Here is a 14,006-nt window from a genome sequence, read left to right as displayed (position 1 = left end):
CAGCTGAGCAAGACTGTACTTACTGTTACTTCCCTCATTAATTTAAAAAACTTTACCCAGTTTGTTCACTTTTAATCTGACGTATCGTATCATAGGGCTGAAAATCCAGAACTAATTCTGAGATATATGGTCAGCAATGAAAAGCCAGAAGATCAGGGTCCAAAAGAAGATGCTCTTGGTAATGAGGCTGTCACTGTCATGAGACTCCTGCAGAAATTCCTGGCTCTCACCCTTGGACAACATGAGATCAGTACAAGTATGTCTGTTACCTGCACAAGTTCCCCATCACTGTCTCTATCCTATAGTTAAGCAGAATAAATCATGGTATGGGAAAATAACTTATTATGCTATCAATGTATCAACGAAGATGTCATTTTCACTGTATCTGACTATTGGGAAAGGGGAAAATTGTACACTTCCAAATCCTCATCTGCAAGACAATTTCTATACTGGGTGCAAGAAGTGGTCCAGGTGAGAACCAGTAACACAATCAGAAGAGTGGGGTCAGAGCCTTGTTGAGCATCCCAGAGTCCTGTCAGGAAGAACAAGTGATGTGTGCATTAAAGGAGTTCAATGCCCATTTCAACTGTTGCAGGATGGTAGCTCTTCCATTCTAAAGCCATGCTGAAATGCTCGCTGCATTCCGGAGTGGCTGACAAAACACTGGTTAATATCTCTCTTAGCAGAGATTTAACAAGTTCTGCAGTAGTTAGCAAACTCCAGACTGACCCCAAGTTGTGACGCTTTAATTACAGTCTCTCATATTTAATTTCTCTTTTAGTCTCAGTAAACATGTTCCTAAGCGTGTCCAATCAATTGTGACAAAGGTTAGGTACATTGGGAGTAGAAAACCTCAACCAGGGAAATAAGAAAGAGGATGCCAGCACCTCCAAGCCAGCAAATTCAAGACTACTCTTACATTATTAACTGTTGATGTCTATTTTAGAGGACTAAACCTGACCTATGACTGCAACACAGTTGGTATTGTAAAGACACAAATTACTTCTGCTCCAAAGAACTGAAAAATAAGGGGTTTTTTCTTTTTATATACTCTTTAATGTTAAAAAGTCAGATATTGCATTTTCAAAAGTTGTCTGTGCACTGGAAGTTAGTGGACTTAAAGCCTACCTGCTGGAAGTAAATTATTTAGGTAGACAGGCACTTAGCTACCTACATGCAAGGATTAATACCTGCAATTAATCCCTGGGGCAATTACAGCCTGTACAGACACAAATCTGGATCCCTATCACTGGTGCTTTAACTACTTCAGGTTAAGTAATTCACAGCTTCCATTGCTTCCTTGGGAAGTTCTTCCACAGGGTGAAAATCATACCGTTTTTTCTCTTTGTTCATGGGTCAACAACAACAATAAAGTGCCTTACCACTGATAAAGGCTTCCAAGCTGTATAATAGGGTCAGTGCCTGGACTGCTTATGAAAATAACTGCTTTCCTAATACTGGTACCAGACCCGGCCTAACAGGCCAGCAAAGACTATTTTACACATCTCTATGGAAGTTTTTATTTTAATAGATTTCATCTATCAAAATGTTTTCTTACTCCTGGCATGGCAAACAGGACCCTTATTTCAGATGAATACAGTCTCCTTTACTTACTCCTAAGGCTAGCTTTTTGTACGGCTGGATTGTACAGGGGGAGATGAGGAACTCAGAGGAATTATATTCACTTATCCATTGTTTGAGATGATGCATTTTTTTTTCATCATACTTGCACTCAGGTAAGTCCAGAGGTTGCTAACTGCAGCTGAACCCTTTTTGTCTAAAGGGGGTTACACAAGGACAGCATACAAGACTGCAAATTCCCTCCTTCCTTGAAGGAAAGATATTCTAAGCATTGCTGTGACAAACTTTTATCAGATCACACGGGGTGCCAATTGAAACAGCAAGTATTCAATAGTGACCAAAAGCAAAGGAGAGGGATGTAGAGCACCAGTTTGGTTCCATTCATGCAAGATGATGCACCAAGGACGTGGCTGATACAAAGCACAAAGGAGAACCCTACCCAAACAAAAGATTCATATTCTATACTTTTGCCCCTGAATTTCTCAACAGCAGTGTTCTCCCTCCAGCTGGCTGTGCCAGTGCCTACACTGACTATGCTGGAGAGATTTCACATTAATTCAAAAAGCAACTACATAATTCTGAGAAGAAAAATCCACCAAGAATTATCAAATCCAGAACAGTATCTGAAAAGCAAGTTGTTGGAGGCCAGAAGCAGACATAGAAGGAAGAACCATAATACACTTGCACTGTTCTTACGTTTTGGATGATTCTACCACCATAGCCATTGTTTTCCTCTCCTGCACTCTCCTGCAACAGATCCTCCCTTAACTTGGGAGTGTGAATTTTGATATAGGCACAGCCTCAGCACAACCAAGCCCTGGTCCTGTATCAGGACACCAGCACAATATTGTTAGTGGTACAAATTACCAATGCAGAAATGGAGGCTCAAGTAATGTTCATAAACTACATATTAAGTTCTTTTGAAGAATTACAATACTAAGAGCCAGTTCTTGCTACCAGGAAATAGGAATATCCACAGTTAAAATATGTTTAAAGTGTCATGTTAGTTTGAAGTAATAACCTTATTAACATGGATTTAGAAAGAGCTTAGGGTTTTTGTTCTGGATGCCCACACAATATCTTCAAGTTGTCTTCCACTTGTTTGCTGCACATGCAGGCTCTCGCATAGAAATTATCCTGAGCACAACTAAACTCCCTTCCAAACATTTATCCAGAATGATGTGTTTTTTATAGACAAGTTGGTCAGCTCCACGAGGGGTGCAGCCTTAGCTATGACAGGGTGCTCTGCTCCAAGTGGCTGCAGGTGACAGTGCTGAAGCTTCTTTTAAAATGAGAACAAAACATGAGTGCAGAGGTTAAAAAAAAAAAAAAAAAAAAGGGAAGAAAAAGGTCTGAACCTAGGAACAGACTTTTTTTTTTTTTTTGTCAGGATACTGTCTGCTGCTGATATAAGAGAAAACAGATAAGGGAGGATTCTAAACAGAGAAGAAATAGGAATGTTAACAGAGTATCAGTAGATAGGCTTAGTGAGGTTTATCAGATTTGGATAAAAGAGAGGATAGCTATAAATCCCCCACAAGCTCTCAGAGTTTAAACAGCTAACACATTTGTTCACATCCATGAGGGAAACACCTTAATTTGACAAGCAACCTCACTGACAATGCTCCCACTACAGCCATTCAGCAATGCCTCCTGTTTCTTTCTCAAAGTGAGTTTAATGCCTCTGAAAGGTGCTGACTCAACAGATCTTGGGGCTGAAAGCTCCTGATGTTTGCACCCACCCAGGAAGCTCCAAGTCTGCCTGTCAGTGCCTTTCTGCCTGGTCCTCTGGCCAGAGTGGCCCATCCCACATTCAGACTCAGCAGTGATCCCTCGGCAGAGATTGCCAATGTGCACCCACCGAGGTGACAGCCTATGTGGGGACAACACTCAGTCATAAGAAACTAGATCAAAGTCACTAATTCATTTCAAATGAGTTACCCAACAACTATCTGAAGATGGTTGATTTGTCCTTGGATTAAATTTCCATTTTAAGGATCTGCATGTGCACTAAAAAGGTGGAAGATAAGCAAGACTAGAGATGCTGAAACATCCAGAAGAGAAACACTCAGCTATTTCTAAATCCATTAATAGCATCATTATGCTGAAATTATGTGGCACTCAGAACATATTTACATTCATTTTGGGGGCTACCTAAAGCCTTGGAAAAAAAGAAGTTCAAAGCAATTTCAAGTAGATTTTTATAATAAATAAAAGACTCCATGAGACAACTCCTACTGATGTAAGCAGCAGCATTAAATTAGCATAGGCAGCCACCAGTGTAAAAATTGTTTTAATTTCACTAACTTATATTGGGAAAAGAATAATTTTTTCAATAACAGTTACAATTACCTTCTGAACTTGTCTCTAATTCAAGCCTCCCATTCAAAGGAAAAAACATGCATATGCTATAGAGAGAACACGAAGAGTTTCATACAGAAAACAAATAAAGACTTTTGAAAACTACCAAAACATTAGTAGCTTAAAGGACACAGGACCAGGGGTCTAAGCACATCACCAACTTACCGCATCATAATAAATTATTACTTAGGAATTGTCCATGCACACACACTTAATTCCACATGAAACAGGAGGCAATATAAGGCAACCTATGCCTTTTCCGTGCGAGCCAACCCAACTGGAACTATGCCGCACAGGCTCAGCGCAAGCACAGTAACCTGTTACTGTTACCGCTGGACCTCTAAGTTATGTGCAATATGGAATGGAGATGCTTTGAAAAACTTTGTGTCTAATCTGTGGTTATTGAATTAGTGAGTCGCATCGAAACTTCATACTGAGCTTCATACATAACAAACCCCACACTGGGTTTCATTAGCAAGAGTGAGGCCGGCGGGTTGAGGGAAGTGATTATTCTCCTCTAGCTAGTACTTGTTAGGTCATATCTGAAATACTATTACAGTTTTGTGCCACCCTGACAGTACAGGAAAGGCATTTGCAACCTGGAGAGGGTCCAGCGGAAGTCCAGCATGATGATTATGATGCTGGAGCATACGACATACAAGGAGGGGCTGAGGGAAATGGGTTTGGTTAACCTGAAGAAGGTTAGAGGGAGATCTTATTTCAATTTTCCAATATCTAATGGGGTGATACAGTGAAGCTGGAGGCCAACTCTTCTCAGAAATGCACAGCAGAAAGAGAAGAGGCAATGGGCACAAGTTGTGACAAAGAAAAAAATTTAAAAGCACAAAGAAAAAACATTTTTACAATCAGTGGCTAAATACTGGAACAGGTTGCTCCAACAGTAAAATCTTTGTTAAGATTTTGTGTGATATAGCTGGCTGCAAAGAAATAAATTTATCCACAGTGTTTTATGTGAACACAAAATGTTCACATAAAACGTATTTCATTATGCAACTTCAATAAAAAGATATAATGTGGATTATGAACTGGCTAGGTATTAGAGCCCAAAACTCAGTTTTCAAAGGAAGAAACATCAATCTGTGCCTGCCTGTAATCATTCAACCCTCTCACCAGTAATCTGGAAGTAAAAATAACATTGCTGATACCACATGCAACACCAGAAACACTGATGGATGAATGAACAACTACACAGAGCATAAGATACCTTCTTAATAGCTTGGGATCATTTGCACACAAAGAATTTAATAATGACAAATAGTTATATAAGAACAGTATTAGAAAGGTGATTTTACTTCTGCACAGACTTTTAAGACTGATATTCCCTAAGTTCTGGTAGTCTGTATAAAAAGAAAGTTGGAAAGTCAGCTGGGATATTGAAGAGAGCCACAAAAATGCATCAAGCAGTCATTCAAAAGAAAATATTTGACAACAAGAAGCATAAAGAACTAAATATGCTCAGTCTATCAGAAAGACAGTTTGAAAAAAGACTTGATTACACAGTGTAGGAGTTTTCACAGAGTGACAACACTGTTAAAGAGCTCTTTCATTCAGTAGAGAAAGGCCTAATAAAAGGCAATGGCCATTTAGGGACTGAATTTAAAACAGTTACAGTAAATAGTATATCATTCTCTCTCTGTCCAGTGAAAACAACATGCTATTAATAAAGAAATGTCCAGGCCTATCTATTATTTCCCAGCAAAAACCAGCCTTAGTCTATAGGGCTACACTCTGCAGGAGGAAGGACACAGCAGTAAGCTGCTGAGCTACCACAGAGGAAGGTTTGAACATTGTTATTTAAGGCCGTACCACATCATCTGGGCATTAACCCTGATAATCATGTTCCAAACTAACTATATTCTGCTACAGTAGTAAAAGAATATTTAATTCTCCATAGAGTTCACTTTATATTCTCCAGCCAGCTCCAACTGAAGAATCCTTTCCTCTCTTTTTCTAAAATTCACTGCTTAGCACTGCAAATGTAGAGTGAATGAATTTGTTGGCAGGAAAAGTCATCCCTTTACATGCAATTTGTAATAGTCACTCTAGGACCTTTATAGTCCTAAAGGGAGATGTTGCATACATATTAAAGTATTACTTTAACTCACCAGGAGTGCAACCAGCCTCATCAATACCACTTTCACAATCCTTCTGCCCATCACATCTCCAGGACAATGGGATACATTTGTTGCTTAAGTCTCCACAGCTAATTTTTTCAGCTGGACATACTTGCTTAGCTGGAAGAATAAAATGAAAAAAGAAAAAAGTTAAACATAAATTCTAGACATTGCTAACACTGTTTACACTTTTAAAGTTACTTTTATTTTGTACGGCTTAATCCCGAGACATATTGTAATGACATCCCAAGTCAACCTGATTTTGAGTTACGGCTGCTTATGTGTCCCATACGTATCCTCAGAAGAGATCACAATACTTTTACATGGGGAAAAAAAAAAAAAAGGAGGAAAAAAAAAGGAAAAAAAAAGGAAAAAAAAGGAAAAAAAAAAAGGAAAAAAAGGAAAAAAAAAAGGAAAAAAGGAAAAAAGGAAAAAAGGAAAAAAAGGAAAAAAGGAAAAAAAGGAAAAAAAAGGAAAAAAAGGGGGGAAAAGGGGGGGAAAGGGGGGGAAAGGGGGGGAAAGGGGGGGAAAGGGGGGGAAAGGGGGGGAAAGGGGGGGAAAAGGGGGGAAAAGGGGGGAAAAGGGGGGGAAAGGGGGGGAAAGGGGGGGAAAGGGGGGGAAAGGGGGGGAAAAAAGGGGGGGGAAAAAGGGGGGGAAAAAAGGGGGGGAAAAAAGGGGGGGCAAAGGGGGGGGGAAAGGGGGGGGAAAGGGGGGGGAAAAGGGGGGGAAAAGGGGGGGAGAAAAGGGGGGGAAAAAAGGGGGGGGAAAAGGGGGGGGAAAAAGGGGGGGAAAAAAGGGGGGGAAAAAAGGGGGGAAAAAAGGGGGGAAAAAAGGGGGGAAAAAAGGGAAAGAAAAAAAAAAAAGCACCGCTATTTATTTCAACAAAATCCCAGAACCTTAACTTTAAACTCAAAGGAACTGGGGGAGAGGAACAGAAGACAGATTCGTATGCAACTTTTCCTACCTAGCATTTCCTTGCAGGCAGGCTCTTGCTTCTGGCCATCCCAGTGACCCTGAGTTGCAACAAACTGTGCATAGGCCCTGTGGCTCTTTACACACTCTTGGGGCCTGGTGGCCATTTCACACCTTCTCCGTGCCATCTCAGACTGTGCATGGGTTAGAAGTACCCGGCTTTGTGCTGCCACCTTCCTCTCTGCCACATGCTGCTGCCTCTTCAATCAGGTCTCCTTGCACAGGCTACCCCAGAAACAAGGACCTTCCTGTCCTTCCAGCCTGTGCCTGACCCAGCCAATCCCTTCCAGGAACATACTTGTACAGGAACGTGCAAATAAAACAAATACCAGCCCTCACTCCTGTTTTTAAGCTTAACTTAAAAATGAACAAAATGAACTGACAGAGTTGCTTCAACTGATCAACAGGGATTTCAACTAAGAACCTAGGGCTGGTTGTTCCGTAGAAGGACTGCAATACTCAGTGTGAGTGCGCAATGCTCAATGCAGCAACAGCAGTGCTTGTTTGTGACTGCCTCAAACCTCCAATACACTGCGCTTTTGCTATTAAAACACTAGCACCCTGAACAAAGCAGCAGTAGTACTGGACAAACTACTCTGAAAATACTACTTCAAATTAAGTCAGGAAAAATGAATTGCATAGTTTTAATATAAGGGTTTACTTATATGTTTGGTATTGCAAGGCAATTTCTAAATTTAATGATCTAGGCAGATTATAGTCAGTAAAACTGGGGAAAAAGTGGCAAGCACAAGCACGAACTCACACACGTTAAACAAACTTGACTGTAACGGGCTAAATTAAAGGTGACTGTGATCTAAGACACAGAGACACAGGACGATCCACAGAAGCAACAACCCCAGTACATGCAAGAATACAACTATGAAAAAACAACTTGCCAAATTTATCTGGAACCAAGCAAGCTGTGAAGCTCATTCTCTTATAACTATTTTGCATTGCCAAAATTCCTTCTTTTTATTTTTTTCATACTAGTGTAAAGAGCAAGAGATGTACGTTTATTGTGACAAGGCTGCTTGAATGCATAATGTTCCACAGTTTAAACAATTGTTTAGTATTCTGAAATCATCATCCAGTTTGGCAGGATTTGCTTATTAAACAGACCTATTTCTCTCTTTAAAAAATTACATGTTTTTAAATAGTTCTTCCACTGGTATTAATGATGGCAACACTATATATGGCTGAGGGTCTACTGAAAAGGGAGAAACCTAAATTCTGAATTAAACTCTCACATTACCCTGCCCTGGTAAAAGTATCTATGCAAAGCCAACCAGCTTCCCAAGTGCTCAGCAAAAGAGGGTGAAAATTATACTTCTCCCTTTCCACCTGCACAAGAAGGCTGTAGAGGGGCATCTTACAGCCCCAAAGCATCAATCAGCCACTTAGAAAGCAGTGCCACTTAATTCCAGGATTTCTCTGTCTTAGCACCTTGAAGTGCTATAAGAAGCAGTTTCTAGAAGCTGAGGGCAACCAATATATCAAGAAAAATTAGGTCCTGCCACAGACAGACAGTTAATGACAGACATAATGAAGTTTCATAACCCTGAGGCAAGACAGCATTTTTGTTCAAATTTGCTCACTGCATACCTAAATAACATTTATGAATGTTGCATGATCTACGGGGGGGGGGGGGGGGAAGAGATTCTTACATATCCTTTTGATTACATTACCAGCAGGTCAGTAATAGAAATCACCTGACATTGGACAGGCACCACAACACCACCCCACCAGGATCAATATGTCTGCGCACTCAGATCCATGCCCTGCCACAGGCCAGGACCCACATCCTGCATTTTCCGCTTGGCCCTGGTCCCTCTAAGCTGCAGGTTTATAATGCATGACTGCAGGGACACTCGGTGGCACTGAGCACTCGTGTCCTTCCACAGAAGTCAGATAGCACATCTGAAAACCAGGTCACTTGCCAGCTGTGCAAAATGGTGTAAAACAAGGTGCTCGCCCTCACCCTCGAGGAAGCTGGCACGCCTCACTGCAGCCAAGCTGCTCCAGACACCATCCCCTGAGCTGTAAGCTGGGGTATGCCATCCTTAAACACGACCAAGTAATTCATGGATACCGAAGTAAAAACAAATTCTGTGGCAGCTGATTGACAACCAGCAGTCCCCTCAAACAAGAAAAAATGGAGCTGAAAAGGTCTATTTGGCCTAGAAGCCCCACGGCCCCTCAGCACAAAGAGCTTGCACCCCAGAAATACCGCTTCTGCTGGCCTCACCCAGCCCTCACATGCATAGGTGTGAGAATGCTGCATTGAAAAATAAAAACGTGCAGCCAAGTCACTATAGTTTATTTTTAAAAAACAAAACCAGCTCTGTACAGAGCCACACAAGGATTACAGACTGCACTCTGGCAGGACAAGCCTGCAGGGGCCAGGGAGGGAAGGCATCAGAGGCCGCACCTCACTGCCATCAGCCCCTCTGAGGAGAAACTCGGTGGCAACTCTGAGAAGACAGCAACTTCTGGCAAAGGGACAGGGATGGCCGCAGGCCACATGTATAAGGCAGCACAAGAGGCCTGGGGAGGGGAGAGGCACAATGCCTAGCTGTGGGGAAGGGACCCCAACCCCAGCAGCAGGGCTGCCTTGTTTCTGAGGGACCCACCAAGCAGCATCGGTGAAAACAGGGCTTTTGCAACAAATACCGTACAGAGGGATGACGTGACTGGGGTCTCCAGTAGCTGCCTGGGCTTTGCATTCCTCCACCAAGGCATCCAAAGCTTCTCCGCTCTGAGGTGCGCAGCTCCCCAGCCACTGAAACCCAGCTGCCCCCTCCCAAATGTCTCCACCCCCAAATGCTGGCTGCTGAGGAGCCACTTCAGAAGGTCAGGCAGATGGGAGTTTGCTCCTGGGGCAAGGAGATCGCATCTCCCCTTGACCCTGCACATGGCTGTGCGAGACGGAGCACTCGCGCCCTGCTGAGCCCCTCTTCTCCCCGCCATTCAGTTCAAGGTTGGGCCCTGTGATGAGGTTCGCTTCTAGGCTGCCCCATGCCCTAAAGCAAATTTTTACACCATAAGCAAACGCATGCTTAGAATACATGAGATAAAAATAAAATTTCCTCACTAGATTTATTACTCTAAATGGATTTCCATTCTTTTGCACTTTTTTGAAAGTTTGTCTCCTAACTGCATTTGTGCAGTGCATTCAAGAACAAGGTTTGTATTGGACTGGCATACTGGGAGACCCCCAAAAGAGTCAGAGAGACATTTGTTAATCAGGTTATTGGTCCACATCTCAAAAAGTTGTTCTAGGTCTTCTTGCTCAGGCTATGGTAATGAATTGGAAAATTTGTTTTGATGCCAAGTAGGACCAGCTTTTTCATCTTCACAGTAAATCTCCATTGAGAACTAAGTAGGTCAAGACAGGTGAGAACACTTTCCGCACCCCTGATTTTGAAAAAGGTGAAATATAATTATAAAATGGTATCATAACACAGTGGGATCATTAACCAGCAAAAAGTTTATTTATTGGTCACAGTTTAAGTATGGGCATTACTTTTGCTTGGCTGCTGTGGGCAGATGCTTAATAGCTTTGGGAAGCTGAAAGGTTTGGAAAGGTAGGGACAGAAGATTCCTATTTATGGAAAGCAATCTCTGTGTTAATCATCTCGCTGACAGAGTAATTACAGACATTTGAAAAACGTAAATCAAAGCTTGAACTTGCAGAGATGCAGCAACAGAAGCTGCTGTTGGTCACAGTTCATCAAATCTTTGTGTTCCAGTGGCTTCTGCACCCAAGAAATCATTGCATGGAAGCCAACAACTTGTAAGCACTGGCAGATAATGGATAGGGTATCTTGCATAAAACTCAAAGCAAAATTTTGACGAAAATACTTCTGCATTATTTCAGCAAGTTGGTTTTTTTTTTTGTCCCACCCAAAGATGCCGCAGCAATGCAAGTGGACTCAGTGTTGTTGTCCACACTATGAAACCGGCTTTTAGCAGCTGCAATCCAGACGTTTCTGTTTCTGCACACTTCTTACACAAATGCAAGCCTTTTAGGTTTACGTGACCAAAATGTTTACTTCCTACTTTCCTCTTCATCCACCCAGAAAGGAAAGGGTTAGCACTGTACGTGACTGAGTGGTCTTACCCTGGATATACTCTGGACCAATACGAGCTATAGCAAGATCTGCCTTTTCAGAACAGCACCATTAAACAACTTGGTTGAAATGTCAGACACATCAAGACCAATTTATCACAATGAACTGCAAATGCCAAGGATGGACAACAATGGTTTATTTATAAGAAGACAAGAGCAAAGAAGACAAGAAGGTTCCATTTACTCACTACCGCCAATGGCACATTCTTCTTTTTCTTTACAGGAGGCTACACAGTCTTTCAGAGAACCATAGAGCCTAACTGGCGCCCCACTGTTTGCTTCCTCTTGTGCCACTGCTGTGCTTTTCAGGCTCCGGACATCATGTATATTCAAGAAAGCCCAAGAAAACAGAATTGATTTACTTTCAGAAGACCATTTGTCAGGTTCTCACCAAACAGGTACTCTAAAAGCATACACAAAATGTAATTAAGCAGCTTCTACTGGTGGGAAACTCACAAGACTTTTCATCAGCAGACTGAAAAGAACACCCTTTATGGAAATACATCATCTTACAGGTTCTAAACACTTTATCTCTACTGAAGTAACTCCCCACCCTCTCTAGACTGCCCCCTGTGTTTTTCCCAGGTTCTTTCAGAGGAAAAATCTCAACCCAAAACTTCATTCTGCAACAGAGAAAATAACATACTAAAATGGTTTAATTAATTTCTGACATGCCAATAAATTGTTCCTGCAAAACTTCCACTACCACCTTTATTACAGAACTTAAAATTCCTACCTCTGTCTTTCCTCCAGCAATAGTTTAGTTGTCAGCTTTTTTTTTAAAGGAATGGTTTTTAACAAGGACCTCCCCTCCTTTATATTGCCTTTAAATCTTCTTCTGTCATAGCTGGCAGTCCTATCTCAGAGATGTACCAAGAACAAAATAAACGTTCATACCTGCCCATGTACAGGCCTAACACCTCTATGTTTCCAGCCAAAACAAGCACAATTGTTAAATAAGCAACTGTTCAGAAGAGAGGAAGGGAGCCGACAGGAGGAGATCGCTCAGGGAAATTCAGAACTCAGAGCTCCCAATTCCTGGAGACTTGAGATGCAGAAAAACATCTCAGTCACAAGTTTGTATACATAGTCTGTTTTTTTAAAAAAAATATATGTATGTGTGTATATATAAATATATGAATTTCTATCCCAATCTACACTTACTACTGACTTACATCTCATACTTTCCCATTGAAGTAAGTATTTAGAGTGCTATCACGGTTTAATCCCAGTCAGCAACTAAGCACCACACAGCCACTCACTCACTCCCCCCCACCCAGTGGGATGAGGAAGAGAATCAGAATGAAAAAAGTAAAACTCGTGGGTTGAGATAGGAACAGTTTAATAGAACACAAAAGAAGAAACTAATAATGATAATAATAACAATAATAAAATTACAATAATAATAACAAAAGGATTGGAATATACAAAACAAGTGATGCACAATGCAATTGCTCACCACTTGCTGACTGATGTCCAGTTAGCTCCTGAGCAGCCACCCCCCAGGCCAACTCCCCCCAGTTTATATACTGGGTATGACATCACATGGTATGGAATATCCCTTTGGCCAGTTTGGGTCAGCTGTCCTGGCTGTGCCCCCTCCAAACTTCTTGTGCCTCTCCAGCCTTCTTGCTGGCTGGGAATGAGAAGCTTGACTTAGTCTAAACACTACTTAGCAACAACTGGAAACATCAGTGTGTTATCACAATTCTTCTCATACTGAATCCAACATAACACTATACCAGCTAACAGAAAGAAAATTAACTCCATCTCAGCTGAAACCAGGACAGGTACGTAAGAAACATGTTTAAAAATCCGTCTTGTGACTTAAATTACTATCACAGCTGAAGGTGTGTCTGCACTGGTATTTTCCTCCCCTTGCCTCTTGTCCCACCTCAGCATGGGTGCTAGGAACACCAGCTTCTACCCTATTCACCCATTAGTTCACTCTCTAGCTTCAGGACAGGTTGCTGTTGCCTTAGCGTACTTCACTTAACCCTGCAAGACACATTAGATTTTCTGCTAAAGAGTGTTATATAATCATATTTGTTATATTTAGTTAATCTCCCTCATTTCCTCCTTGTGCCGAGCCAAACCCAAACCGAACAATATCAAACAAGAGCTTCATTTACAATGAGAAGTGTTTGTGTGTGGGAAGCAATGTCCACGGTGGATGCATCTCAGGAATTTCTTTGGCATTGGTGTACAGAGCACACACACTGTGACTACACAGGAACTCCCCTGAACCCACAGCTTTGCTGGGTGCCTGCGTTTGGATCTATATATTAGCAATATACAGACAGAAGACGTTACAGGGAACGCTAATCAAAGAATTGTCTCTACAAAGGTCAGGATCCTGCAGTGAACTTCCCCTTCTGTCATGTAAAGCAAAACGCTACAAGCATCAGCCTGGTGCGATAGCAAGCTTTATGTGAACTTGCAACTTCTACTAAAGCCAGTGCAACTGCATCCAGTAGGAGTATTTGGTTTGCTCACCATATCTGTACTACATATACACTTGAGATCACTGAGACAATAAAGGCAACTTTACATTTCCAGTTGAAAGCAGCCCAGGCCAAAACGAATGTCATGATTAGTGGCTTAAGTGAATTAAGATTACAGCACTTGGAGACTTGGAATGAGACCAAACCACCACCACAATTGATGCCTTTGTTGACAGAGGAGGCCAACCCCATCCATCTGCTAGCATGAGATGGTCTGTTCAGGTCAGAATTGGGACATGCTGACAACACTGATTCCCAGGACCTGGGAGCTTGGACTGCTGCTACCTGACTCTACGTTTTTGAGTAAGTACACACTTATGTGCA

At 41.8% G+C, this 14,006-nt stretch overlaps 1 protein-coding gene across 1 annotated transcript in view; it reads right to left on the bottom strand.

The window, feature by feature from the left end:
- The window catches only part of LRP8 (LDL receptor related protein 8), a 201,310-nt gene that overhangs the window by 43,446 nt on the left and 143,858 nt on the right, over positions 1-14,006 (bottom strand). Inside the window, exon 4 of the mRNA XM_049809176.1 lies at positions 6,069-6,197. Coding sequence (XP_049665133.1) covers positions 6,069-6,197 — 129 coding nt within the window. The remainder of the gene's footprint in view (positions 1-6,068; positions 6,198-14,006) is intronic.

The sequence above is a fragment of the Accipiter gentilis genome, chromosome 8, assembly GCF_929443795.1.
Source record: "Accipiter gentilis chromosome 8, bAccGen1.1, whole genome shotgun sequence".
NCBI lineage: Eukaryota > Metazoa > Chordata > Aves > Accipitriformes > Accipitridae > Astur > Astur gentilis.
The sequence above is the reverse complement of the archived record's forward strand: the minus strand, read 5'-3'. Positions and strand labels throughout refer to the sequence as shown.